Raw genomic sequence first — 27,415 nt, forward strand, 5'->3', positions numbered from 1 at the left:
TTCGGCGAAGCCTTTTAATTTTAATTAAACTTCTCAAATTGCCATAAAAAGATTTTTCGTGGAGCTGCCCAATGATTTATGGTAGTTTCAAGGTTATTCCCGCCATTATAAATTCATGCAAATGGCTCTGCATTTTCGGTCATTATTCAGCTCATTATATTCGAAAACCAAATTAGAGAGAGATCATCGGAATTCAAGCCAACTTAATTAACCAAAATGATGATGCATATGGCCACTTGCCACTTACCACTTTCCACTATTTAGTCATATACACATTACCTGATTTATTTTTATAGCCCCTAATGAGTTAGAGCCTAAAATCCCAGACTTGTTGTAAATTTTAAAGCCTTTCTATGTCACATTAATAAATAATCATTTTTTTTATAACAATCTAAGGGAGATTTTCATAAATTATGGGTGGGCCCTTTCGCTTGGAATTTTATCACAATTAGAATTTAAGCCTTGATACTAACTTTTACTATATTATACTAGTTAAGGATTAAGCATTTTTTATTTATTAATTTAAAAAACTACGTCTATTGAATAAGGTATGCAATACTAGCTTTCTGAGCCTAGGACTGCACTCTAAAGACTTAGATATAAATAATTGTACAGATTCGTTAATTTAAGAAATTCATAATTGTCTTAATATTATTTTTTAAAAACCGGCACAGTTATTTATTTCTAACATAATTACTAAAAATGTATTTATAAATTCAAAACAGAGGCGAAACGAGAGCAACAAGCGCCAGGAGAACAAGGCGAAGAGAACGTACCACGGCGAATTCGTCCAGCGTCTCTCTTAGCATTTAGTATTTTTTTCATCTTAATGTGCGGTCACACTGGTATTTGCCGAAACAAAACGAGCTATTTACATCTTTTTAAATTTGAAAGAAAACAACTCTATTTAATTAGCTTAATCCAAAGAATTATAAACTTACTCAACTTGTTAGATAAGGTAATAATTCAAAAATGAAAATCCCGCCCGTGTTTCACGATCCAACGTTCCAGGCTTCCCAAGAAATGTCGGAGCTGGCTTGACCATCATTCGCAGCTGCGCCAATTTTCCGAAACCATCAATTAAACCAGAAAAGTGCGTTACATCAAGTGCAGAATTAAAGGAGATCATCGTCGGTGGATAGCCCTGCGGGAGCAGAAGGAGGAAGCACATACCACTCGCTGGAGACAAGTTATTTGGCTGCCAACCAGAGAAGAAATTGGTAAGAGCAAGCACGCCCGTATCTGTTCTCGTTTGCTTTGCAAACCGATTCCCGGCGACCCCCTTTCGGACATGTTCCCTTTTCCACTTTCCACTTCCCCCCACAAGCTGCAAATGCAGAATAACACAAACATAGATTTTCTCTTGCAGCAGCAGAAACTGGCAGACGAGACGTGCATCTTCATCGGAATATGACGACTAGAGGCCACCCGAAATAGCTCCTGTTTCCTGTATTGACCTAATTGCTAAAATGGTAGTGGAATGCCCGCTACGCTGAGGCTTCCCTCTTGCGATTTTCGGAGCCAGGTGGGTGAGGAATGCTATCTGCGGAAGCAGCGATTGCCGTTGCCGTTGCTGCCTCTCGCTGAAGTCGGCGCAGGTGACGCAAAAACAAAACCAACAAAAGTACCGTGAAAGCAAACAAAATTTCAATAATCCGACGATAATATTCCCTAGCTAATATTGGCAGTAATAATTTTGTCATCTTTGAAATGCCGAACCTTGCAATGAAAGGGAAATAGCTCCTAAAACCTATCTGAGATGCTAGAAACATGTCCGATTAGTCACTCATAAGTGTATAATTATTTTTAAAACTCGTTTGAGGTCTTTAATAACTTCTGGTTGTATTCGTATAACTTTGTTTTAAAACCTTCCTGCATATAACTCTCTAAATAATTTGATTCCTTGAACCTTGAAGCTGCAAAATAATTCCTGTTTTATATAACATTATACTTCACACCCACATACCCCCTAAAAGTGTATAGAAACAGAAACAAAAACACGCACGATATCGTGACACTTTTGCATTTATTCATAGATTTGCCATTCGACGAATTCGTCACATGAAACAACTTATATGCCAGAGTTCCGGTATAGTTTTTCCATTCCCCGTATTATCAGCATCATTTTTCCAGATCGGACCGTGTAGTATGGAAAGCAACGACAGCAGCGATAGCACCGGGGACAGCATAAAATCCATTCCCCGGCCGGACTACGAAGCCCTCTCCGCCATTCATAGTCCGCAGCCGCAGATGCTGGATGACCACATGGATATCCAGACCGACAGCCATTTGGAGCCGGCCAACATGCCCAGCAAGCGCCAAAAGTATGTGGTCAGCGCACCGCCCAGGTCGGCCAACGGCAGCAGCAACTCCTCCAGTTCCAGTCCTTCCAACATTAATGTGGGATCCTCCCTGACCATGAAGCTGACCAAGGTCAGCACTTCCACCCCGAACAACAAGAGCCAGCCCAAGGTGCCCAAGGAGATGATTGCCCTGCAACGATCCCACATTGAATCCGAAGTGCTGACCAATTTCGTTATCGACGGATCCAAATTGAAGCGGAGGAAGTCGCGCTACGCGCCCACGAATCTCGTACAGCAGGAGCTGTCTCGCAGCTTGAACACCTCAACCTCCAAAAATGTGGAAAAGTCTACAAAGGCAGCCCTTAAGCGGAGTAAGAGTATCCCAGCTCCGAATTGCGATTCCGACGAGGATTGGTGCCAGGAAGAAGCGATCGGGAAGGTTCGAAAGCTCGGGAGAATTCGGGGACGTTCAATGGCTTTCGACGAGGGCGAGCGTCTGGCCGATCTGAATGCCGAGGACAGCAACAGCATGCCGGCGGACCACCAGCTCAACCGCTTGAAATCCCGCAGCAAGACACTGTCGCTGAGTAACAGTTGGAGCAACGACGAGCGAACATCGCGGAGAAGCAACATGCGCAGCGAGAACGAAGAGTTCGCTAAGAAGCACAGCGCCTTCCTCGAGAGCATCATGAACGATAACCCAGAGTCGGAGCTGGCCCTGAATACTTCGGGGGAGGTGGACGCCGACGCAGACAGCGACTGGCCAAGTGGGGAGCTGGAGGCGCACAACTCTCTGTTCTCGGACGTCAGCGAGTCAAAGACTATAGCTTCCGCACCTGAAAAAGAGCAGGAAGAGGAGGCCATACAGAGATTGCGAGTGATCTGGCAAGAGCCGCCTATGGTGAGTATTTTTATTACGAGCACTTTATATTATTTATAACCTTGTTTTCTTGCGCTTCCCCTAGGCTGGCTGGGATCCCTTCTGCTGGAAGTGCCGCGAATGCGGAAAGCTGCAACCCTGCTCCAAGTGCTTGCGCTCATTTCACTCCTACTGCGTGCGACCCGCCACCACAAAGTTTGACTCTGCCTGGAAGTGCCCCGAGTGCCAATTGATAGAGGCGGCTCCGAAGAGGTGACCGTAGCACCCTTTATTCCCAGGCCCATAATGTGAGCCATTGTTTATTGTTTCCCCATTTTACAGGCTGCGGCGCAACGATGTCTCCACCGATCTGCTGAGCCAGCTGCTCTCCTTCGCCTTGGAGCGCATGAAGCATGTGCGCGGGGTGAGTGATTATGCTGATATTGCGGGGATTTGCCAGGCTATCGATTCTATTTGTATAGTATCTCGTTTGCCATTCGAATTCTTTATCTCTCAGTGAATACCCTGCTCGTCTGGTGTCTGATTTAGAATAATGCGAAATATTTCGCAAAAACTAATGTGCCTGTATGTGTGTACAAATACGGCCAGAAAAATAACCCTACTTATCAACTAAAGACCTCTTTTTCATTGCTTATCTAAACAGCTCACATTCCAAAACAGAGAACTATAACTAAAAATATCAAAAACCCTGTTTCCACAAGCCATGTATTTTAATAATTAGTTAAACATGTAACAGTTTCCACTGATTGCCGTATCAAGAATGTACAATTTAACACGTACATATAGAGGGGGTGGCACTTTTGTGCCATTATTTTGACGGTAATTGTGCTTTGCGCTCTTTGTCGCCGCCACTCGCTTGCAGCTCAGTCCACGTATCTACGTATCTGTTTTGTCTCGCTCTAGAGGCCAATGGATAGACACCTGAATGTCTCGCTGGTTTGGCTCCCTGGCTATTGGGTTTCATTTTGGCCAACATGATGCCGGCCCGACAAGATTCCCTTGACCCTTCTGGCTCCAACTGTGGTGCACTTTTATGGGCCTCGTTCGTCCCAAGTCTGAGCAGTCTAGCGACTCACGTGGCTTTTTCTCTCCATTCACTTATCTGGAAGTCGTTGGCCCATGCCATGTGCTTGTGTAGCCAACGGATGGCTGTGTTTGTGCGGGCTTCGTGTACATGAAGAAGAATGGGGTTTATGGGTTCCAACTTCATCATATTATAGGGTTTTCAACCTTTTCCTAAAACTCAATAGATCGATAGATAGAAGCTTTCCAACAAACCTATTTATTTAAACAATTTAAGCAGCAGTTTGCTCTTAATTGCTTACGTCATTACTTTTTCTTATCAATTTATTAAATCTTCAGAGTATCCCCAGCATTTATATAAGCAATTTTGTGTGAGGACATGGCGGGCTTTTCTTCGCTCCACAAAGCAGAAAATATTAAAAGCTTCCTAAGAGGCAGGCCCATTAGTTAGATTAAATTATTTATATTTTCGCTCGTTAGATGTGTTGGAAATGTGTGGGTAAAATGGTGGAAGTGAATTAATTAATTAGCTCGAAGCATTAAAAACAATTGCAAAGCAGCAAACAAGTACAAACCATTGTTTACACATTTGTACAGTTGGGGTTTTAGTATTAGTACTGGACTAAATGTAAAAACTGGAATATATTAAGAGATTATTTTACTGTCATTTCTATGCAGTGTAATGGTTTCTTCAAACTGGCTAGTAGGTACTATTTTAACGACCGCGGTTGTATTTTTGTTGGGTACTTCGAGCTCTCCTTCCTTTAGACAATTGCCTATTGGTGGTCACCAGTGGAGACCGTTGTTCGAGTATGGCACCGGAAGGGGCCGCACAACAGGCATCATTCATTTTTTATCATTCATATCCCATCTGGCTCCCCATCCCCACCTATTCTCTGCCTTAGTGCTCATGTGCTCATGTGTTCTTGTGTTGGTGTATCTGAGGGAATGACGGGTAAACTTGTTTGCGAACATCGAAGATAAACACTGGCTTTGTTCTCTCTTCGCCTTGCGGCGAATTCGCAACTGAATCCTCGCTAAAATCTTGTACATTCTCCTCCCCCACAGGCCCACAAGCTTCGTTCACCGCTAGAAGTGTTCCCCCAGACCTACAAAAAGTATTTCGTGAACCCGGTGAGCTTCGAGACTCTGGCGGAAAAAATCCGCAATGGAGCCTTCCAGAACACCGACGAGTTTCTCGGCGAGGTCAAGTGGATCCAGCACAATGCCCTCATCTTGGACAACGGCGGTAAGTGGGTACATTATTGAAGGAACTTGATTTTTTGAGATTTTAATGCATTCATCCCAAAAAATCACTTATCCCCCAAAGCCTTTAAGTGCTTCCTTAAAATAAACAAACTATTCCGTAGATGCCAAAGTGGAGCAAGCTTCGAAGGCAGTGGTGAAGGTTTGCCGCCAGGAGGCGAACGAAATCGACACCTGCCCCGAGTGCTATTTGAACGCCAACTCCAGCGATGAATGGTTCGTCAAAGTTTGCCGACAACCCCATCTCCTGCTGTGGGCCAAGTTGAAGGGATTCCCGTACTGGCCTGCCAAAGCCATGGGCTCCACAAATCCATCTCTGGTGAACGTGCGATTCTTTGGCAAACACGATCGGGCCTTCGTTCCTGTGAAGGATTGCTTCTTATATTCCGCTCAGAACCCAAACACCCAGACCAGTCGGCGATCGGCGAGGGATTTGGCGGAATGCGTGCATGAGGTGGAGGTGCATATAGAGCACATAAAGCGGAAGATAGGAGCTTTCAACTATGCCCCATTTCGCACCGCTTACGACCCGATGGAGGAACAACAGCAGCTGGAGCAAATGATGCCTGGCGTTTTTGCGGCCATTGATCGAGAGTTGGAGCCCGCGAATAAAACGCCACTGCAGTTCCTCATCCGCAAGACAGCGGGTGATAAACTGTCCATTGTTAAGAAGAGCAAAACCACGGAGTCGGGCAATGAGTCCGATCCATCCAGTAGTCCGGCCAAGAAGGCCCTGGAAGCGGAGGTTGTACCAGTGGCAATAGCCGCATCGAGCGATCATCCGAAGCACAAGAGCAGCAACTACGAGGTCATATCCAGGTCGGGCGAATCTCTCACCGACTCGCGATGTAAGGTCCTTCTCAAGCGGAAATCCCTAGCCACGAAAACCAGCACAACACCCGCTCCAATGGAAACTCCTGAGCCTGTGTCTACGAAGCGCAAACATTCCCTAAGTGATGCTAGTTGCACCAGTGAGTCCAGTGACTACAAGAAAAAGTCCAAGCACGCCAGAAAACAGCACGACAAGGAGCCGGACAGAGAGTTGGAGGAAAAAACAGTATCGAATAAGGATATTTTGAAATTAAAGGAGCAACTGCAGAAAAAGGAGACATTAAATCAGGAAGCAAAAGATGCAACGGCAGCTTCAGTGGTTTCTGTTGTGGAATTGGTCCAGCGCCGTCAGGGAGTTACCATCACCAAGATTCCACGGGAACAGCCGCAGCAAGTGCCTGCCGAAGAATCTCCAGTTGTTGCAACTGCACCTCCACCTGCACCTCCGCCTGCTCCTCCGACTGTCCCACCACCTGATCCTCCCGCTGTCCTTCCACCTTCTCCTCCCGCTGTCCCTCCACCTACTCCTTCTCCAGCACCTAAGCCAGCAGTCAACTCCACAGTGACAAAGACTAAAGCCCAAGAAAAAGCTGAAGCCCAGTCAGAAGTCGAGCGACAGCAGCAGCAGCTCATCAAGAAGGTTATTCCGTTCGTGGAAATCAAAACGGAAGTAATGTCGGAGCCAGAGGAGGAAGACACTGAGGCGGCTGCCAGAACCCATCAAAATCTAACCGAGCAGCTCGCCCAGCAACAAGCTCAGGAAGAGTCACTGCGAAGGCAGCAAGCGGTCACTGCTCCACCACCGGAGCCACCAGTGGCAGCCCCGGTTCGACCTGCACCCACTGAGCCAGTGCGACAGACAGTTCCGGAAGCGATTAAAATTAAGGAGGAAATTCTCAGCGAGGACGAAATGGAAACAGATCAACAAGAGCCACGGCCCAGTTTTAGCCAAAGATCGGAAACGATACCCATGCCGCAACCGATGCCACCGCCCGCTCCATTGCCGTCGCGCTCGGAAACTGTTATTCAACCCATTCGAGAGGAGTCTCCTGCCACAGATGAGCTAGTACGGTTTGTGGGCGACACCACCATTCAAAGGATAAACCAAAAGCCCAGTGGCAAAGCCACAGATTCAACATCCAAACGTCGTTCAGCTCCGCAAGGGCCGCAAACAGCACAGGCACTTGGTCTTACATCCTCGATAGTTCCGATAACTTCTCCGACATCTGCACCTATGCCCGCAGCATCTCCATCGCCGTCTGCATCGCCCAAGCCCCATGGAGGTCATGGGAGCAGCAAGACAGTGTCGGTACCACCACAGATGTCACCGAAAGTCAAATCCCCGGCCCCCCATCAGTATAGGCCGAAAGGCGAGCGCACATCCAATTCTACTTCGCCTCCAAGTGCTGCACAGGCCACACCTGCTTCGAATCTGCTCCGATCCAACATGGTGGTGATACCAGTAGAGCAGACTGCCAACTGCAATCCAAACAATACCATGACAATACCTGTTCCTCCCTTGAGGGCCGTTTCGAAAAGCACATTGCAAAACTCACAAGCTCCGATGCCTAATCTTCCCGGCAGCAGCACCACATCAATGCCTCCCCCACTGGCAGGCTTGAGTGCTCTCCCGACAGGCGCAGGCACTACTCCAACGCAGACTGCAACATCCAGCTCGGAGCAGAGCGGCATTTTGGCCAATGCTCTGAACGGATTGCCAAGCGAAACTGTGGTGGGTGATTCGAGCCTCAACGATCCCATAACTCCGGGGATGGCCACGGCCCTAAGCGAGATGCTTTTGCGCTCTGGTCCGCCAAAGTTGGTCGCTCGTCCCTGCGGCCCCCTGCAGTCGGATGGCTCCCAGATCTATCCATCGCAAGCAGGACCAGTTTCCAGGAAACTGAAGGAGAATGCCCACAAGGTAATTAGCACTAGTCGAATATGATTTATTTCTCTAACCTAATGTACGCTTCCACAGATCACAGACTACTTTATTTCTGTTATCGAGGACACACTCTGCGACATGGGCTCCGGGGAACAGAGTGTGCTCCAAGCCCGCATCGCTGGCCTTTTGTTGGAGAACGAGCGACTGAAGCAGCACTACGATCGTCAGCTAACGGACATTCAACGCACCCACGAGCTGATGTTATCTGAAATGCGCAAGACAATAGAGCAGGAGAACAAACGGACAATCAACGAACTCCGCCAGCAGAGCACCCTAGAAAGGATGCGGGCTGTGGAGGAGGCGAAGAAGAAGCAGTGGTGTGCCAACTGCATGCGTGAGGCGCAACTCTATTGCTGTTGGAACACCTCGTACTGTGACTATCCTTGCCAGCAGATGCACTGGGTCAAGCACTCGAGCACTTGTGGGCAGGCGTCCAACATGCAGCTGAATCAGCCGCCACACTCTGCGCAAATGCCTGTTGGAATGGAACCTATACGATCCAAATCCAAGACACCGATGGCAACAACATCGACGGCCATTACGAGTGTCACGCCAAATCCCAGTTCACAGATAATTCGGAATGTTTCTGTTCCAGCAGCAGGACCTGCGATGAGCGGTCCCGGTTCTAAAAAGTGGCCACCCATGATGCCTATGATGAACCCATCCAATCAGGAGGCGGTGCTCAAGCTGCCCTCCACCACCTATCTGCGCCCGGTGGTCAGCAACATAGGCACTACGGTGACGGCCACGCCGGTTGTGAATAATACGAATAATAGCAGCATGAACGCAATGATGGTCTCCACTCCTGCACCGAGCAACCACATGGCCAATCTCATGCCTGGTCAGCGAAATGCCATCAGCTTTCCAAAACATACCCCGCAGACAGCTCCAGTTCAGCGCTTTAACATACCTGTAAGTATATTTGTTTCTTATCATTAATAGTTTAATATAATTTATTTTCCACCATTTCAGTTACCCATGACTGTGAACCCCAATCCTCCATTTAGTCTGATACCAGACCCACCACATCAAAAGCAATCATCCAAGGCCACGGGGCGCAGTTCAGGAAAGAACAACAACCGAATGCGGCAAATGAATATGGGAAACAACAACCCGAGTCCACAGGGCATGCGACACAATCAAATGAATCAAGTGTTTAAACAGTGAATATTTTAGGAATTAAAAAAGAAGAACAGAATAGATAGAAAGGAGAATGCACCGCCTGGAAAGACTGCCTGTAATTCAGGAAAAAGTATCCTTGATATTCCAGAGAAACTCAGAATCAATTATTTTTGTCTGATCAGAATGTACTAAGTCCATCATTTGGATACCACCTTAATAATCCAGATCCCCGAAGCGCTGCTATTTTTTTATTTACTCAGAGAGTAACAGTTTCTAAGTTGCATTGACACTGAAAGACGAAGTTTTATGTATAAAGTTATTAATACAATAATAGTTACATAAGTATATGGATAGATTCTGGTATATATAACTAATAATATATATCTCAACATTTTTTTCAATTATTTGATTTTACCATAACGTAATCGAATAGAATGTAAGAGAAGTGTAAACCCATGAGATGGAATTTGCAAACAGTAGTTACTTGCAGTCATACCATTCACCATTCAAAGCATAATGTACATTTTTCTTTCATCCGCCATCTATTACATACACCCATTTTATGTATATTGAAAGCAAAGCTACAACTGAAACATAAGGAAAATACATCTGATGAAATGTTTGAATCACCATAAAACGTTTATTTTACTGTCAAACCACCTGTGGAACAAAAGTAACTTTCCCTAAATCGAACTCAGCCCTCCTCCTCAATCAATGTCTAGCTTCTTGAAGTTTCCTTCAATGCCGAAAAGATCTGAGACGTTTTTGGGCTTTCCGGGCCTCAGTTTCTCATTCACCTGGTGGCGAGTCTCGAATTCAAGCATTTCCTTCCGATTATCCAATAGTTTTTTGTAATAAATGTCTGTAAATAGCATTAATTTTAAAAAATATTGCGTTCATTTCTGGGGAAAACTACCTTTTGACAGGCTGGTGGACTCCTCGCCTCCGCCGTAATCCTTGGGCAGCATTTGTTGTGGGACGAACTTGTAGAAATCGTTCAAATCGCTGTGCACGTGAAGGACACTGGTCAGCTCCTTCTTCATAAAGGGTGTCATGATGGCCAGGATCTTATCCATGAAGGGCACAATGTTAATAAAGTGAAAGCCAATCAGTCTGATGGCAGCCGCTTCCTGGAAAACTTGACAGTGGTATTGGTGGTTTTAGGGATAAATCTTTTAATCCTTGCCTGTAGATAGTATAGGAACTTTTTCATCTGCAGGAGGCCAATACGGGCCACGTGGCCCAAGGAACAGCCTTTCAGATCGATCACGATTACATGTCCTGGCTGAATGCCATCCTCGTACATCCAAAAGTCGAATACCATACAGTATCTAAAAGATAGACATTAAAAAAGGAATGTACTCTTGATGTATCTCAAATGAAAAATTGTGATTTTAATTCCAACTGACGTTCTGTCCTTCCCCGAGGTACACCCTTGCCTGTCCAAGTGGACATGTTCATTAATATTTACTTGTTTAATTGCTAACTCTTAATTGCCTACCATTATACGGCAGATTATAATGATTATTATAAACGTCGACCAGTCGATGATCTGTGAATGCCTGTGGATTAAGGCAAAGTATCTCAGTAGCTCAGCGTGTAAATCTATATCCGGAATGGCGAAGCCTCGTGTGCGTGCTTTCGGCAGTGTTTAGTTTGAGGTTTTAGTTCAGAACCTTAATACTTTCATGATTTTTTAAGCCTTGTCATAATCACGCCACAAATATGACGTGCAAATGGCGCAAACTTACGCGGTCATTATTGTCAGCCATTATTATTAAAGTTGAACAAGTGTTTGCAAAAATCGTATATAAGTACTATATTTCACTTGGTTCTTTGGGGTATATAATAAATTCTTATGTCACTGTGGGAACTTTTTTTAAAAAGTGAAAGATATGGGTGGGTTTCTTAACAGATAATATAAGTGTTAGACGGCTATTAGTTTTTATAGTCCAAGAGTTGTTTATGAGCCTTAACACTTAAGATTTATTCTTAACAGATTTTGTTTATTGCTTCCCATATTTTTGGCTAATATTTGAGTGGTTTGCCTTATTATTTATGTTTTTTTGGTCCTTTTAATACTTACAATTTCATTACGTCCGCAAAGTTATAGTTTGAGGCATTTAAATCATCTAGTTTGCCAATTATAACCCGATATCCTTCCGGAGTGGCTCCAGGCAGTGGAACAATGGACCTGCAAGGATTTTCAAAGAATGTTAAACCAAAATCCTTGGGACTTGAGCTTCAACCTACACTGTGTTCATGGCCCTTCTGATTTCCGGGCGCTCGCAGTCCAAGTTATTGAAGAACTCATCCAGGTGGGTGCGGGCAGTGAGATTGATGTCCAGCACCTGTTTGGCCACCTCCATGCTGGACCTGCAGGCGTGGAAGAAGTGGAGGGCCTCTCCCTCCGAGAACTTCTTGGAGATATGCGGCTGGGCATGGATCCAGTCCAATAACTTTCCGACCTCCGATCGTTTGATCTCCGGAAATCGGGCATACTGCTCCTGCAAATCGGCTTCCTTCATTTTTGGCTTATTGGGCAACGGGATTTACTTTTGATTTTAGCGCGCTATTTGGCCCGAAACGCGTTCCCAGCTATCGGCGGTCGACTCTCGAATGAAATGGAAATGGAAGCTGTTTGCTTTCGCAAGTGAAACTGGTTGGCTGACTGGCCGGCTGACTGTGCAAATTCGGCATGCAATTTCGAGTGCTCTCGGGATGGGATCGGGATTGGTAGTGGGAAATCGGGCATATCGGGAAGATCGGGGATGTGTCCGGGGGGGGACCAAATGGCATGTGCTGGCTAGCCGAATCGCAGACTGGATTCCCCTCATCCCCTCGGCTCCATCTTGGAGGAAAACTCACAACTGGCTTTCGTTCGGCCATCATCGTCATCGGTTCATTTCACTTTACTTCCATCAGGCTGCGTGGAAATGCATTTTGTTGGGCTTGTTGTTTGTTGCTGTTCCAACCTGCCCGTTTTCTTTCAAACGGCTATTATTATTATTATTATATTTTTCTCTCCAATCCATCTGGGGTATTACGTAACATGTGATCAAGTGATTGGGCGGGCGATCCGTGACGAGTGGACTGTTATTATTTCGCATGGCATGTGCTCAAGCCGATCAAGAGATTTTAGCTCCTTCATCAAATCCGAAATATGATGCTTGACTGGCGAAAGGAAATTATATTTTTCATATACAACCAGGCCACAAATGGACAGGCCGCTTAGCGATAGCGAATAAATTGACTGTCAAAATTGGCACACGTGGCGTATACTTAATATAAGCTATTAGCGCCAAGAAAAAGTTGAAAGTTTTTTTTAGTAGAAATAATATTGTTTAATTAAACATTATAATAAAAATAATTATTTATAGAAGCCTTAAGTAGCTTGATAATTTTTGTAGATGCCACTTTTTGGAAAACTGTCAAAATAAAACCTCTATTTCGAAAACCTATGCAGAATTTTTCCATAAATATTTGGTTGGCCTCAAAATACCAACATGAATTTTGCAATAATTGTATAAATTTCTGGCTTCCTTCAGCTGAAGTAAGATGTCACAACAGTTACGAGTTCCTCGCCGGCTAAGTCCTCAAGTGGTTGCATTGCAACCTGCAACTTCGTCTTCTTCTAGCAAGTCTAGTTGCCGCAACGGCCTCATTTCCGCGGCAGACACTTGACATTTTGCCAGCAGCAGACACCAGCCAGCCAAGCTGGAAAACCAAGCCAAACCAAGTCAGCAAGTGGACAACTAAACAGGCAGCCTGTGGCGAGTCACTGAAAAATATGATTTATTAATTCAAAGTAATTAAAGAAGACTTTGTTAAATAATTAATATAGATTTCGCTTTATATTTAAAGCTTTTCTAACTTAAAATATGTACTTAAAGGATACATGATTAGTATCAATTTTTTTTAGTGCACCTGTGGCATGCTCCGCTCAGTTAACACAGCCGGTGCGCCACTTTGGCGTGTCTGAAATTCCAAACGGATTAGAAGCCGCGTGCAAAGAGCAAACGGCGAACTGCAAACAACGAACGGCAAACCACGAGTGTTTACCGCCAATGGCAACCAGTTTGTTAGCCGGAGGAGCTTTTTTTGCCATTCGGTGTTTTGGGGGTAGCCTTAGCCTAAAAGACGATCAAAGGAGGAGGGGTGCTCCTCCTCAGCTTGGCCTGCTGGGGGCAGGTGTCGCTGTGTCAGCCTCGAGTGTCCAACTAGGCGGCTTACCAAATTAATTATCCATCCCAAAATCCAAGTTCGAAACTAAGTTCGACATGGTGAGATCGTGGGGTCATGTGCACTTTACATAAATTAAAAATAAAATTAATATTGTTTAATTAATATGCTTTATTTTCAATTTTAAAATATGTATGGTTTTAATCTTTAATTAATTTCATTGAAACTCTTTTTTGTCAGACTGCCAGATTCTGAACTTCTTGGGTTATATCTATATTTTAGTCCATATAAAATTCAAGAGATTAGATTTCTCAATGTCTCACCATTAGGAACTTAAATAATTCTTAAAACGGAATTAATCCATTGTACATAGTACCATATAGTACCATTCATAGTATAATAAATTCCCTATTTACATCCTTTTTAAAACTAGCTTTTAATTTAAAAAATTATTAATTTTTCAAGTGTACTAACGTTTCAACCTATCGACAACTGACAGACAGACATCAATTTTCGCAATGCTGACCCAAAAAAATCAATCGCAGGAATGCCTGCATGCTAATCGGGGATCAGGTTTTTGGCCACGATGACGATGATGGCCGTGGTAGTGGTGGTTTCGGTGGTTATAGTGGATAATATTGGTGACAACATCGTTTGGCGTTCGGTGGGCTCGTTTTATGTTGCCGTCACGCACCGAGTCCTACCAGTGGTTCGCCATTTTTGGGCTTAACTCTTTGGCGTCGACTCTTGTCCTCTTTTGGCCCTGCCCAGTTTCAGCCCAGATTTTTCTGTTTCTGTTTTTGTACTGGTACTGACAGTGGTAGTGGAGTTGCTGTGGTTGTTATTTGTTCTCTTGCCATTTTTCACGCATTTGACTGCATTACTTAACCTCAATTTGGCCAACGACGTGCATCAACTTCCCATTTCCATGCCCACTCCCCCCGGCCGTTCGTGCCACTCCTCAAACCCAATCTCTGTCTCGTCGAACGGTTGCCGTTTCCGTTGGCTGCCACAGCTCCGTTGAACAAATGAAGTTGTCGCGTCGACTCACAACAATTTGCATATTGTCCCCCACTCCACCCATACCTCCTGCTTTTCAACACCCCGATCCCGTATTCGGGGAACACTGATCCTGTCCAGCTCGCTTTGCTCATTTCAATTGCCCTGATTCATGTCTACAGGCCTGAAAATAATTCCATGAAATCATAAAATTTATTATGGTAAATTAAACCATAAATTTTAGTTGAAACTGCAACTGAAACAGACTAATCGCCCAACAATTAACTAACTATTTTAAAATTAATCTTGATTGTTATAATTCCTAGGGACAATTCTAGAATTCAATAAATCTCAAAAGGGTTTATATAAAATGTTACCATTTTTAACCATTTCATTAACAAGATTAGGTGTTTTTTCTGAGTGTCAACACTTCTACCTCTTGATTCCTGCCTTTCCTCTAACAATTAAAGTTAGGGGTTGGGTTGAGGTAGCTTCAACCACGCGATTGTCGCTCGTCAGTCCAAAAAGCCTCGATTGTTCTCCATTTCGCAGCTCTTGTCTTTTTCTTGAAACTCGTTTTGCGCATGCGCGCCTTTTTTGTGTTATTGCTTTTTCCTTTATATTTTGAATAGGTCTTTCCATACCCTTGCAGACAGTATTATAATTTTGTCAAACAGTCTGCAACGCTTGTGTAGCTATAAGGATGTAGATTTTCTGTTAGAGTTGTCTGGGTAGAGTCTCTTAGAGTGCTCAGGACGATCTTCATAAAAGGATGTTCTTCAAAAACTAGAATACCCTTAAAAAAGACAGCAAAAAACCTATCATATGAAAATAAATGCAAATTTAATAAAATTGTTTAGTAACTTACAATCATAACATAAAATATCACGTATACGCTTACATTTCCTTTTCGTTCCTATGAGTGCGACTTTTTTTTGCTCGCTGCAAATATTATTTTTTTCAAATACCATGGCATCAAGAACTTAATTTCCTAAGTCCTGCATAGTCCCCCCAAATTTAAAATAGAGGAAATTGGCCAGTCCATGGGTTGATAATAATTGGCCAAAAGGGAAACTGGTGAATGGCCTATTTTAATTATTTCTTAAGCCGAAAGCCAATTTTATAGCAACTTCTTTGGCAGTCATAGGGTGCACCCTTCCTGAATGAAAATATTTTCCAATAAAGTAAATTTTAATTTGTGTTCATGTCCTTGAGTTGGAGTTACAGTTCCAGTTCCTGCATTATAAATTTATACAATGAAATATTAAATCTTATCAGGGGGATAGGGATAGGGATAGGGAAAATTTTGAAAGTCTGATGGATATAGGAATGGCTGAGAAATGGTTGAGATATTGATATTCCAAAAAAGTAACTGATGCTAAGGATATGCCTGGGTCCATAAAAATATGCCTCATATCTGCTATATAACTAAGCCACAAACGCCGACATTTAACTGCAAGGGTATAGAAACTTCGTTTCACTCGAAGCTTTCCTTTCTTGTTTTTTGTTTCAGCAAGCCAAGACTGAAACCTGTGATCTTGTTTTTTGTTATTTTAGCGGTTTTTGTTTTGATTTCTGATTGCCGTTCGAATGTCTTTTTCAGCGGTTTGTTGCTATTGTTGGTGTTTTTGGTGTTTTTGTTAGTGTTGCTGCTGTTGCCCACTTTTATTTACGGTGGCAAGTGTCGCTTGACAAATTGATTTTGATTTGTTTGGTCGTTTTTTCACCTTTTTGTTTTGTTTCTGTTTTTTAGTTTTGCATTGAAAGCAGGCCGGCAATGTGAAGTTTTTTAGGGGCTTGGCAACCTTGAATGCACATTTTGCCCAGGGAAATGACTAAAAGTTGAAAACCCATTAAACTGCTTCAGTTCCCAGCTGAACAGGAAAAGGAGTCAACAGCAATATCCATCCAATTACCGCTTCCTTTGGTGAACATTCAAATTGGAAATCAAACAGCAACAGTTGAATGCACTTTGGCGGGGGTGGCTGGGCTGTGGGTTTTATTTTTGTTGCGTCGGAGGGGAGGAAGGGCGGCCGGGGCAGGGTGCGGGGCTAACTGTTCATTACACGCTCGTTGGCATCCTGTTTCATGCAACAGCAAGCAACAGGATGCCGCACAAACAATCTAAATTCCGAGGGTAGTTGCTCAGACATGCACTTTCAAAAATGATGATAAATTGGATCCTTACAAGGAATACCTTAATGTTATTAGTACAGGACATGTAACCTATTGATTCAAAATTATAAAAAAGACTTTTACTCCCGTACTACCCATAGGACCCAACATAAGGACTCTTCCTCCAAAACATTTCCTTCGAAAGAAACACATATTTCTCCATGTGCAGCCAGCCCTGATTGCCCCTTGAAAAGCCAAGCAAAGTCAGTTCCAAGTGAATGCCAAACAAAGCCCGTCCATCCAACACCACCGATCCATCCATCCATCCACTCCGGCGATCGTACAAAGGGACTCAGAATACAAAGAACTAACGCGCTCTGGAAAAAAAATGATCAGGAGCCGGAGAAGGAGAAGGAGAAGGAGCAAGAGGGTCACGAACAGAAGACTCCGAACAAAGGAGGATCGTTCTTTTTTGTCTTTTTCCTGAGCTCAGTCGTGCGTCAAAAAAATCCTTAAGCCAATGGAAACGAATAAGAAATTCAACGGCCGAGCACCTGATGATGATTCTGACTCTGACTTTGACGACGACACCTGAACCCTCCTGAGCCCGGTGAATAAATATTAAGGAATGATAATTAGGAGGTCTAGCAACCCTCCGCCAGACGAACGTTACAATCGCGCACAGGTAAGTCCCGGTAATGGTGGTGGAATCTCAGTGGTGGTTCGTCAGTCTCTTCCTTTTTCTTCCTTTTTGTGTTCGTCTAGTGTGAAGTGATCGTTTGGCTATCTAAATGTTGTCATCCAAGGGTGGCTTCCTTACTGGACGCACTCCACCTCCCTCAACCTGTCGCTGAAGACGAACCTGCTAGGATATTCATGAGTCTACCCCCGGACTCGCTTGAGGAGATCGCAACCGTTGCAGCAAGTTGCCGAAGATGCGCCGCGCCCTAATTAGTGGCAGTCATCGTAAGTTAACAGTGCATCGTAAAAATATGCACATATCAAGAACTCCTATCTACATAATTATTAATTCAATATTTCCTGCCAGTTCTCGTACACCAGCCGCGACTGCAGCCTTAAAGAAAGCAATTCTCGAAAGGGGAAAGGAAGCAAGCACTTGACTTCAAGGACCACATTATAATGGAAAACGAGTCGTTGGAGGGGCTGAAAGGGGAGTCCCTCAGCCGGATGGTGGAATCAAATGAGATCAGAAGAGAAAGCAACGGAAAGGAAGTTCTGGAGGGGACTTTACACTGAGGAAAGAGTGTTTCTAAAGCAGGAGTTTATGGAGAAGAAGGATTTTTTGAAAGTAATTGAACAAAAAACATGAAAGGAAAGCTCATTTCGGGAGGAGCTGATGATGATATACCCTTGCAGTTAGGTAGCAGCCTTTATTATTATATTATATATTCGGATCGTATATAGTTAAGTCCTTAAGTCCGATCCTTATGAGATTATTATTTCACCAAAAATATTTAAAAATAGCAAGGTGGTTCCATTTTCGATAGTTCAGTTTCATGGCATCGGAGATGTCTCCTTCAATGCGTTGCACACTTTTTACCAAAATTATAATAACCTCAAGGGTATAATGCATTAATTTAAGTTTACATCTAGGATTCCAATGCATACCTACCTCTAGGTATTAACTAGAGACCCGCCACTCATCTGGAAATACTAAAAACTGTATTAATAAAATAAGAACTCAATAGGATATTTGGTTTAAATTTTGTAATAATTAATAGTTAACTGTTTAAAATATATATATTTCATAAATCTCTATTATCGTAAGAAATCTCTGAAAATGGTTATCTTTTGCTAGATTTTATTTTATTTAAAAGAAAACTCCCCAATCCTTGCTGGGAATGCTAATGGTAATGTCACATGTTAATGTGATCACCCATCTGGAATAGTTTTCGTTTGCCTCGGAATCACTGGAGGAGCTTTGCTGGCGAAAGTAGTAGCTGACTCCCCTCTATCTTTTCCCTGCTCCCCCCGTTTTTAGATCTCTTCCGCGATAGACACGCGTCACAAGCTCCTACTAGGGAGCTCTTCTGCTCCTCCGGCTCCTCCGGCTCCTCCAGCTGCGACGACTGTGGCACCCATTAACATTGTAGCATTTTACGCGTTCGCCTTGTCTTCGTCCCCACATAAAAGAGAAGATAGAGGGACACAGATAGAGGGAGATGGGAAATTGAATCTTTTCCCGGACGGGGTTCACTGAACCCGGTCTCTCAGATGATTTGCGCCTAGCTGGCGGACGAACTCTCGGATCAGGGGGTTACTACTTGTATATGTGTGTACATCCCAGCTCTGTCTTGCTGCGAGGATGATAAATTGTAAGACACTTATTCCCAGCTCCGTAATAAAAACATTTTGTTGAAAAATCTCTTAATCGCATAATCCAAAGACGTCCAGCCGGACTTGCCTTAGATCCGAGTGGTGGGAGTACTTACGAGTTGCAAGTTTGGAGAGACATGTGCTTGCAATTACGATTCAGTTGACCTACATCGATCTGTACAAATTCCTGATGGGAGATCAACTACAAAGAAATGAAAATTAATTGATTTTCAGTAAAGGGCCGCTCAAATTAAATGAGACTAGCATATATACTTGGAACATACGGAATAAAATATACTTGGAATTCTACGGAACAAAATATATCTAGAATCGTGTAAAAATTAGAAGCTTGAAGTTGAATTCTTTCTGAAAAAATCCTTTGAGTATATATAAAAATATGAAATTTAAGCAACCTATTTCTATATTAACAAGACTCTTTACTTTTCTAAGTTAATGTCTAATTTTTTAGAGAAAAGATCAGAGGACTGATCATTAAATGATCTTGCAAGAAAATAGTTCCCAGGAAAGACGTAATTCCTATGGAGCACCTTCAGAAGACCGCACCTAGTCGTAGACCATCCCAAACTTTGCATAATTTCCACTAAATGGAAGCCTAGATGGGAAGACATGATAAACATGATCTAGGGTTCAAAATTATGCGCTGTAAGCGCACTCAAGCAATGCGATTTTCATTATTTTCCTGCTGCCGTGGAAAACGCACGTGCACAGGGCCAAGACAATTTTCTTACCCTCCTGCTGGGGGATCTTCACATGTCTGCCACTTATATATTATATAGAGGAATGCCTGGCAGATGAGCAACCCTCATGGACAAGGCGCGACTCCTTGGACAAGGCAAGTCAACTGTGAGAGGGGGTGGTCGCTGAAGGATCCGAGGAACGGTTCCCGCCCGATCCGAGTCCCACATAATATTTGCATCTCATTTCCGGACACTTGGTTGCGAGGGTCAGCGTTCTGTCCTCCATGTTCTCGGGGGTGAGCGTTTGACAATTACTTTTTTGGGTGCGGGACTCGGAAGTGGAAACGGGACAAAGGCGAACGGAAATGCCTTCACATGAATGCGAGGGGTGAATAATTACAATTATAACTTTTTGTTATTGGGGGAGGCTTCACACAATTCACAGATCCCTAGGTCTATAGAAAATCAGAAGAGCAAAGCTTAGTTTATAGAATAAAATCAGAGAAAAATATTAAAAGGAAATATATTTATTTATAAAGGTAAATTTGTAAAAATATTATAAATGAAAAGTAGATGTCCTTCTAGAGATAATCATTTTTTAAGAGGCTAAAAATCAATACAATCATTTCAAAAATGTGTATTCCTTTCATAACTTTTTTTTAGTAAATCCCTAATGTGCATTTTCTCTCCGTGTTTCTGGGCTAAAATCAAAATAGTTTTTATGGCAATTTTCACATGGAATTTTAATGAGCTCTACTAGGCAAGGGCGTTACGGTGGCTTATTTACGATCCCTCGGCTGGATTTGTGTGGTGCACTGTGCGTGAACCTGTTACAGTGAAACCCACGACTCTACCCCCTTTTCGGATTTCTCTGGGCCCTGTTGGTTGACATTTTCCCATGATTCGTCACCCGAAATCATTCAGGTGGTTGTACTTTTTGGACCTGTTGCATAATTTGTCAACGATTTTATTGGTTTGGTTCATGATTTTAATGACAGACTGTACAGCATACATTTTAATGAGTGGGTACTGTACGTTTAGCCATCACCTTCCTTGATTTATTAAACTTTTAAGTTGACTTGCTTAAAAATAGTCTAAAATCTTTTCACTACAAGTGCTTTATGGAGAAGTGCCTCTTGATCGCCTTATAATTGATCTCCTGCGCGTTGAGGACTTTTTGTGAGAATTCTCCAGCAGACTTGAAGAGCGAAGAAAGCCATTAATCATATTATAGGAATCCCACACAGTTCGTCTATCCCTTTTGGCCACAATTAGAAAGTCAATGACCGTTGTACCCCGGTCCGAGTCCGAGAATCTCCGTAGCTCTTTCTCTCTGGACATTTTCGGCAAGAGATCGTCTCATTATTAATCCTCAGCCAAAATAGAAGAAACCATCGGTGGCCCTATCTCACTCCCTCCATCACCTGTATACGCTGGCAGGGATGGGGGGGTGTCCATTCTCATTTCTATTCCCAGAATTTTTCATAGGGTTAAAACCCACGAGCACTTTTTGTCTATTCGTTTCTTTTTGGGCAATCATCAGACACAATAGAAAGCTAGACCAGCCAGCAGGCGAACGAGAAGAAAAGGCAAGGCAGTCAGGAAGAACCGCTCCAAAGAAGGGGCCGCAAAATGTACGGACGGATGGACGGATTTGGGGAGACGGGAGGGCTACCAGGGGTCTGGCTCTGTCCGTTTTTCGGTCGTTGAACCGGGAGCGGAGAGAGGAGAACGGTACGCCCGAAGACTGGAGACTGAAGACTGAAGACTGAAGACCGAAGACCATGGTGGTGGAGAAGAGCGGCAAAGAAGCGATCTTCGCTTTCGAGAGTCGTAACAGTAAACAGTTAAAACGCTTCAAATGCGTACGGCTGGCTCGCCACTCTGGATTTCAGTCCGACTTGAGCGATGGGCTTTCTTCGGGCATTGTTATTGTTTTTATTGTGGCTGTTGTTGGTTTTAAGGCCATAACCTGCTGGAACACTGGCCAAAAAGTCAATCCCGTGGAATTAAATTCAAGCTAAGTTAAAAAAGGAAAGATATAGATCTAGGGAGCTATCTAAAGGATACTATATTGTTAGTATTTTAAAGGATATTAAAAAAACTGATTATGAAGATCAGCTTCAGATAAAATCTTTTGATAGTTTACCATAATGCCTAGAGTCCTTTAGCAACCACATCCTCCCCTATAACTTAGCTAGTTGTAAAGGATTTTTCTCGCAGTGTAGACCTGTTAATCGGTGCCCTGAAACCCGAGCCGCGTTTAGGACTTTGGCCTGCAGCTACGCCCGCAACTTGATGGTTATTTACGAACCTGTTGCACTTGCTGCAGGCAGGGTGTTGGATTTTATGGAATGTAGGGTGGAGCACCACAGGGGGGGAGAGGGCAGAGGAAAGACGCTGGGTGGCATGGGCAGCTCCGACCAATGAACGCACGCCCAATCCCAAAGCCCCAAAAAGCCTCGTCCGTTTGCCAGCCAACGCACCTGAAGCTTCGGCCCAAAGTGGAAAGCAAACTTTACAGGCCAGGGCCATTTACATGCGTAGCCTGATCCGCTCCCTTCTCCACCTTCGAGGCCCCCTCCACCCTTGCCCATTTCTCCTGGGGCCCCATCACATGCTTTCTTTCTCTTTATGTTTGAAAGCGCTGGGCATTTTTATTTTTATTTATTTTTATGATACCAGTTGATTTGAAAGAAAACCCTTTCTCTGGCGCTCTTTCTTCAGAGTGGCTCTCCCCCGAACCTCGGATTTCTCTCCTGTGTGCCACATTCTTGCCTTGGGATTGCGTAAAGGTACCGTTAGCAGCTTGGATTGTAAGCCTGTGTGTATATTTAAATGGAAGCGTGGGACATGTGGGCCAACACCAACCCAGTCTGGCTAAGTTGTGGTTGGTCCGTGCACTCAAAAAAATTCTAAATGTATTTTTAATTAATTTTTTTCTTAAGGAACTCATATTAGATTTTAGTCATCAATATTTTATTATTAAAAGGATTTTATGATTTTAAAATTAATAATGTAAAATTAAAGTTGATTTCCTTATCTCTGGCTTTTTCCCCGAGTGTTCTGTTGATCAACGATGCCGTTGAAGTTGCTTTGATTTTGGCCCAGTTGAAGAGGCACAGCATCCGCTAGAGCTCCTCATTTGGCGGCTTCTAGGTGCGCATCCGCCTTCGTTTGTCGTCTAGTGGATTCGTCTTTTGGGCCTCGACTTTTATCAACTTGTTTTCCGAAGTTGCTGCTGCCGTTGCCGTTTGTTGCTGTTGTTGCCTCTAAGTTCTTCTCCTTTGTTGCTACAGCGTCTGGTTTCCCACTCATTTGCTTAATTTCAATTTCGTTTCGTTTGCCATTTATGGCACAATGACCATGAACGGTTTTTTAGACAGCTGTTGAATGTGGCGCTGTGTTGGTGGTTTCGTGTCTTTGGGCTTGGTGCGGAGGATGTAACTGTTCATTCGTAATAGATGCGCCAGATACGTTTTGGGATGGGCCTCCATCATCCGAATCCCAATGACATCAGCAGGCGCAGACAACGCCCTTCGAGATCGCTTTCCCCGAAAGCACTGGGCCCCACGAGCTTTTTCTCCTGAATGACTCATCCGAAAACTGCATACCTCTGAAGTAAAAAGAATAGGAGAAAATACAGTGGGTCTTCACTAAATCTCCTTAAAAATTAAATTTGTTAAAAAATTAAAACAATATATCTCTTCTATGTATTTTTCTTCCACAAAAGTATCTCAAAAATTGTATCTTGTTTTGCAATTTGAAGTTTGCAAGCTAAGGCTGTAAAAAATCCCACTCCCGCCATTGCAACTGTAAAAGCTCTTTCTGGAGATAAAAAATAAGGAAGAAATTCTCTCTTTTTACCGCTTGACGGAATTGAGACACGAGCTCTGCGCTTGACACATTGCATTTCATTAACCAATTAACATAATTAGTGTTCATCAATCAATTAATAATTCCGCTCAGTGCCTCGATTTTGAGAACGGACCGCCGAGCAATCCGCAGGCATAAATCAAAAGTCGAATACACTTGTTGCGCCCAGGCGGTGGCAGCGACGCCGGCAGCGGCAGTGGCAGCGGCAGTGGCAGCGACAGCGGCTGCAACAACAACCCCAAAGGCCAGAAACATGAAAAAAAAAAATCCAACGTCAAAACAATAACAATCCCTGCTCTCGCCTACTCTCCAACTCTCCACTGAGCTGAGCTTTCCGCTTGGAGAGTAGCTCCCGCGCTCTCGAATCTGCTTTTCGTCGTATTGGTGGAGCCGAAGGCAGCCGAGCCAAACCAAAGTCTCTCCATCTCTCCAACAAGCCCCACGCGCCTGCTCATTTTTTGGAGAGCCAGAGAGAGCGCTTGCCGCAGAGGGCTTCGCGGTGCACATGTGTGCGTGCGACGTTGTGAGGAAAAGGGTTCTTGAACTTAAAAGGGGTCAAAACATAAAATGAAACTCGAAATGCCTTGGAACATAGACAAACCGAGCTCCGCTCGCGTGTATCCGCGTATCTGTGTGTGCCTGCCTAGGTCCGTTTGTGTGTGAGCGTGTGCCTGCTGCTCATTATGCTGCCGCTGCTCAGTTGCTGCGCTGCCCACGGAGCTGTTTCATCCGTTCGCCTGGTTGTCTCTTCGTCTATTCCGTTTTCTATTTGATTTCTACCTGTTGTTGTTTTGGCTTAAAGCCTGCTCCCCTTTTGGAGCCTATCCCCAGCCCCCCGCCTCTGTCTCTTCACCTGCGACCTCCCTTGGAGGCACGCACTCGCATCGTGCTTACACTCGGAAAAAAACGTGTTAAATAAAGGAGTAAATGATACAAGTTATACCCGATTTTTAGATAATGTATCTGTATCTTGGAAATTGTATCTTTATCCATTTGAATTCGAAAGCTTAACATAAAAAGCCTTTGTTTTCTTTCAGTATCCGGATGGATAGGCTTAGCCGGAATTGGGGTTTCTCCTGCGCGGCGAGCCTGAAACTTTTCGTGTTTATCACTTTTGTAGTAAACAACAGTCTTGAGCTCATCGTGGCTATTTTTAGCCGCGGATGCGTAGGATCCGTTGACCCAAAATTAATGCCGAAATCGAAGAGTGGGGAGAGTGAGGAGCGCGGCGGCGGGGTCAGCGATTCGGCCATCGAACAGGAGTCAGTGCTGCTCATCGCCGTGAACCATTTGTGTAAACAATATTATTTATGACGCTACCCTATTCCTTTACCTATAGGTACCCCATCCCTGTCCTCATCCCCCACGTACTGATCCCGTCCCTGTACTGCCTTTTCTATACTTATTGCTATTTACAATTCCATTCCCTGGGTTTCGTTTTACTTGCTTTCGTGCCTCTATTTGTCCGTAGGCTCCTTTCTCCGTCTCGCTTTGGCCGCGATTCCTTACCTTTTCACGCTCGGCCGCCTCGTTTCCATCCTCATTCGGTTCCACGCCACTATTTGTATCTGAGTATCTTCTGGTATGTGAGCCTGTGTGTGTGTGTGTGTGAGCGTTTCAATCTCGATTGTCAATCTAGGCGGTTAGAAAAGATGTTTGCCTTTGGCCTGGAACAGGAACGCGAATGGGAATAAGTCCGAGAATTGGAATGGGGATAGGAATGAGAATGGGAATGGGAACATAAACGGAGACCGAGACCGAGAACGGTCAGCGACCTCCGAGCGATTACACGTGTTGTAAATTAGTTTAGGATTCCCTTGTCCCATTTTGAGGAATATTAATGCTTTGTTTGCCATCCCAAAGTTTCTATGCCCTTCGGCATGTGAAGTGAGTCCCTGGAAATGAGTGATGTGCCACAACCACTTGATATCGCGAGATATCATAAAAGGGATAAACAGCCTAGGCCCCAGGGTTTCGGGTTCCCAAGTTATTCAATCTTCATATCCCAGATAAGCCCAAGGAATCAATTCCCCTGTAATACCTTACATGACTGTTCACACTTTTAGAAATTATAAACATTTTTATTCATAAACATTTTATCTCTTTTAACCCCTTATATTTCATTATTTCGATAGCGAGGAACTCTACTAGAAAGGACATTCCCATAAATACTCATCAATTTATCTCTTTATTTCGTTTGATAAATAAGTTTAAAAGTCCTGAGAGTTGTTTTCCCTTCCCAAGGAACTCCTAACCAAACACACAATGTTTTCCCCCATTAATTGCTGTACAGGGGAACAAAAAATGACTTTTCACACATAGAAAATATCCAGACACAAAAGAGAGTATCTTCAAGATACAAAAAGGGCACCTGACGATGACTGGTTCTGGAAGGGATCGCAGAGCCTGTAGCTTTGGATGCGAAGCAGCAGGGAGATCCAGTCAACAAAAGATTTCTAAATTATCGACTTACCCCGACGGCTGGTACGGGGATCTTGGGGAGGATCAATTGTGATCTCACGACGTCAAGCTGGGTGAGTGGCAGTGCCACCTGATCCAACACAGATATCCAATCAAGAGCAACAACAATTTCACACCTTTAGACCGTTAGAGGAAGGGCGTGGCAGCAGCTAGAGCCTCAGACCGCAGAGCTCGGAGATCGGAGCTTATCTCTGCTTTTGAGGACCCCTTGACAACCGGTTCTTACAGATACTTTCTAGCTTGTCGGCAGTGCGCCGGCTTGCGACTGACTTGTGATTACTAAATTAGCACTCTCCTGATTGCCAGCCAGTCCGCCCGTTTGGCTCACCCCCGACCCCCATTTCTAATTGCTGTTGCTGGTGCTGTTGCCGTTGCCACTGTCGGGATTGTAAATACACGAAAAGAAAAACGAGAATGCAGAGACAAGAGGCAAAGAAATTCCTTTTTAATTAGCGTCCCGTGCGAAGCTCGAAACTGGCAGTTCTCCAGACTCCAGAGTGCCACCAACTTCCCAGCCCGAATCACCTGCGACTGTCCCAAAAATAGTGTTGCGTCATAATCATTGTCTGGTGGGAACTTCCGCAGCACAATCAGCGTCAGCCACCGTCAACTGCCAGCAGCTTCTAATGTCAGGTGAATACACTAAAAAATATATTTTTTTATTTTTATATTTTCAAAAAAAGGGCTTAAACATCAAGAATTGACACCTTTTTGGTAGGAAGATTAACTTTAAAATCTAAAAATGTATAAAATCTAGTTTCTCTTCTCTATTTTTTCAAGTGTATTCTTGGCTAATGACACTGCCAGCCACTGTTGGGGAGCTATTGGCCCTTTTTGGACCTTCAAATCCGGAAATCCCACTCTTTCTTTCCCTTCACGCGCTCAGCCCCCCGTCTCTCCCCGTGGGATCGGATGTGACATGGCTATTTGGGCCTAAGCTGACCTCCGTGTGAACCTGGTTGGTGGTGTGTCCAGAAGCCAGGATCCGTGAGATCCGTGAAATTACCATGAAATGCTGGAATGGTTGCCTTGGCGAGCTGCTTCCCACAGAATGTTGCATAATTTTCACGCTCCTTGGCCGCGAACGCAACCCCCGTCCTGCAGGACCCTTGCACCTGTAGCTGCCGTGTCCTGGCCATTTACGAGAAACATCAACAAGTTGGCTGGCCAGCGCATGCAAGAAGCAACAACTTTCACCCTCCCTCGAAAAAAGTACAAAAATAAAGTTGGAAAGGCAATCACAGGGCTCTCGACAGGCTCAACTGGTTTTTGAGGGAATCGGAATGGAATACGTATCTTTCCCATGAAGCCTGTGGTGGCGGGGGAACAAATTTAAAATAAAATTTTTATTTTGATT

The 27,415-nt window shown here is 44.1% G+C and overlaps 3 protein-coding genes and 1 long non-coding RNA gene across 8 annotated transcripts; 2 read left to right on the forward strand and 2 right to left on the reverse strand.

Annotated features, from left to right (window-relative positions):
• Positions 1-811: 811 nt before the first annotated feature.
• On the forward strand, positions 812-10,007 carry LOC6505626 (protein kinase C-binding protein 1). 2 transcript variants are annotated; one of them, XM_032449605.2, is made up of 10 exons: positions 812-958; positions 1,012-1,220; positions 1,356-1,525; positions 2,134-3,204; positions 3,269-3,435; positions 3,505-3,586; positions 5,275-5,455; positions 5,577-8,224; positions 8,282-9,160; positions 9,221-10,007. In XM_032449605.2, exons 3-10 carry the CDS (start codon positions 1,481-1,483, stop codon positions 9,413-9,415), a joined length of 5,268 nt encoding a protein of 1,755 aa, XP_032305496.1. In that variant the 5' UTR covers positions 812-958; positions 1,012-1,220; positions 1,356-1,480; the 3' UTR covers positions 9,416-10,007. The 2 variants fall into 2 exon arrangements, with proteins under 2 accessions (XP_032305496.1, XP_014760734.1); XM_014905248.3 differs by having other exon boundaries at positions 1,370-1,525.
• Positions 9,991-12,006, reverse strand: LOC6505900 (alpha-tocopherol transfer protein-like). The gene is made up of 5 exons (XM_001964541.4): positions 11,624-12,006; positions 11,457-11,564; positions 10,557-10,701; positions 10,287-10,500; positions 9,991-10,232 (listed from the first exon to the last, which is right to left on the reverse strand). Exons 1-5 carry the CDS (start codon positions 11,896-11,898, stop codon positions 10,078-10,080), a joined length of 897 nt encoding a protein of 298 aa, XP_001964577.1. The 5' UTR covers positions 11,899-12,006; the 3' UTR covers positions 9,991-10,077.
• A 4,212-nt stretch (positions 12,007-16,218) lies between these two features.
• Positions 16,219-17,949, forward strand: LOC116656596. The gene is made up of 3 exons (XR_004311556.2): positions 16,219-17,351; positions 17,432-17,632; positions 17,715-17,949. It is a non-coding gene; the product is annotated as an uncharacterized LOC116656596 (long non-coding RNA).
• A 4,714-nt stretch (positions 17,950-22,663) lies between these two features.
• Positions 22,664-26,172, reverse strand: LOC116654563. Of its 4 annotated transcripts, XR_004309792.2 has the most exons (3): positions 26,051-26,172; positions 25,087-25,244; positions 22,664-23,317 (listed from the first exon to the last, which is right to left on the reverse strand). XR_004309792.2 is itself a non-coding variant. In XM_044717274.1 (2 exons), the coding sequence occupies exons 1-2, from the start codon at positions 23,612-23,614 to the stop codon at positions 23,052-23,054; spliced, it is 312 nt and encodes a 103-aa protein (XP_044573209.1). In that variant the 5' UTR covers positions 23,615-23,739; the 3' UTR covers positions 22,664-23,051. The 4 variants fall into 4 exon arrangements, 1 of the variants encoding a protein (XP_044573209.1); XM_044717274.1 differs by lacking the exons at positions 25,087-25,244; positions 26,051-26,172 and adding an exon at positions 23,569-23,739; XR_006507683.1 differs by lacking the exons at positions 25,087-25,244; positions 26,051-26,172 and adding an exon at positions 24,911-25,054.
• Between the last annotated feature and the right edge of the window lie 1,243 nt (positions 26,173-27,415).

This window comes from Drosophila ananassae, chromosome 2L, assembly GCF_017639315.1.
Source record: "Drosophila ananassae strain 14024-0371.13 chromosome 2L, ASM1763931v2, whole genome shotgun sequence".
Lineage (NCBI taxonomy): Eukaryota > Metazoa > Arthropoda > Insecta > Diptera > Drosophilidae > Drosophila > Drosophila ananassae.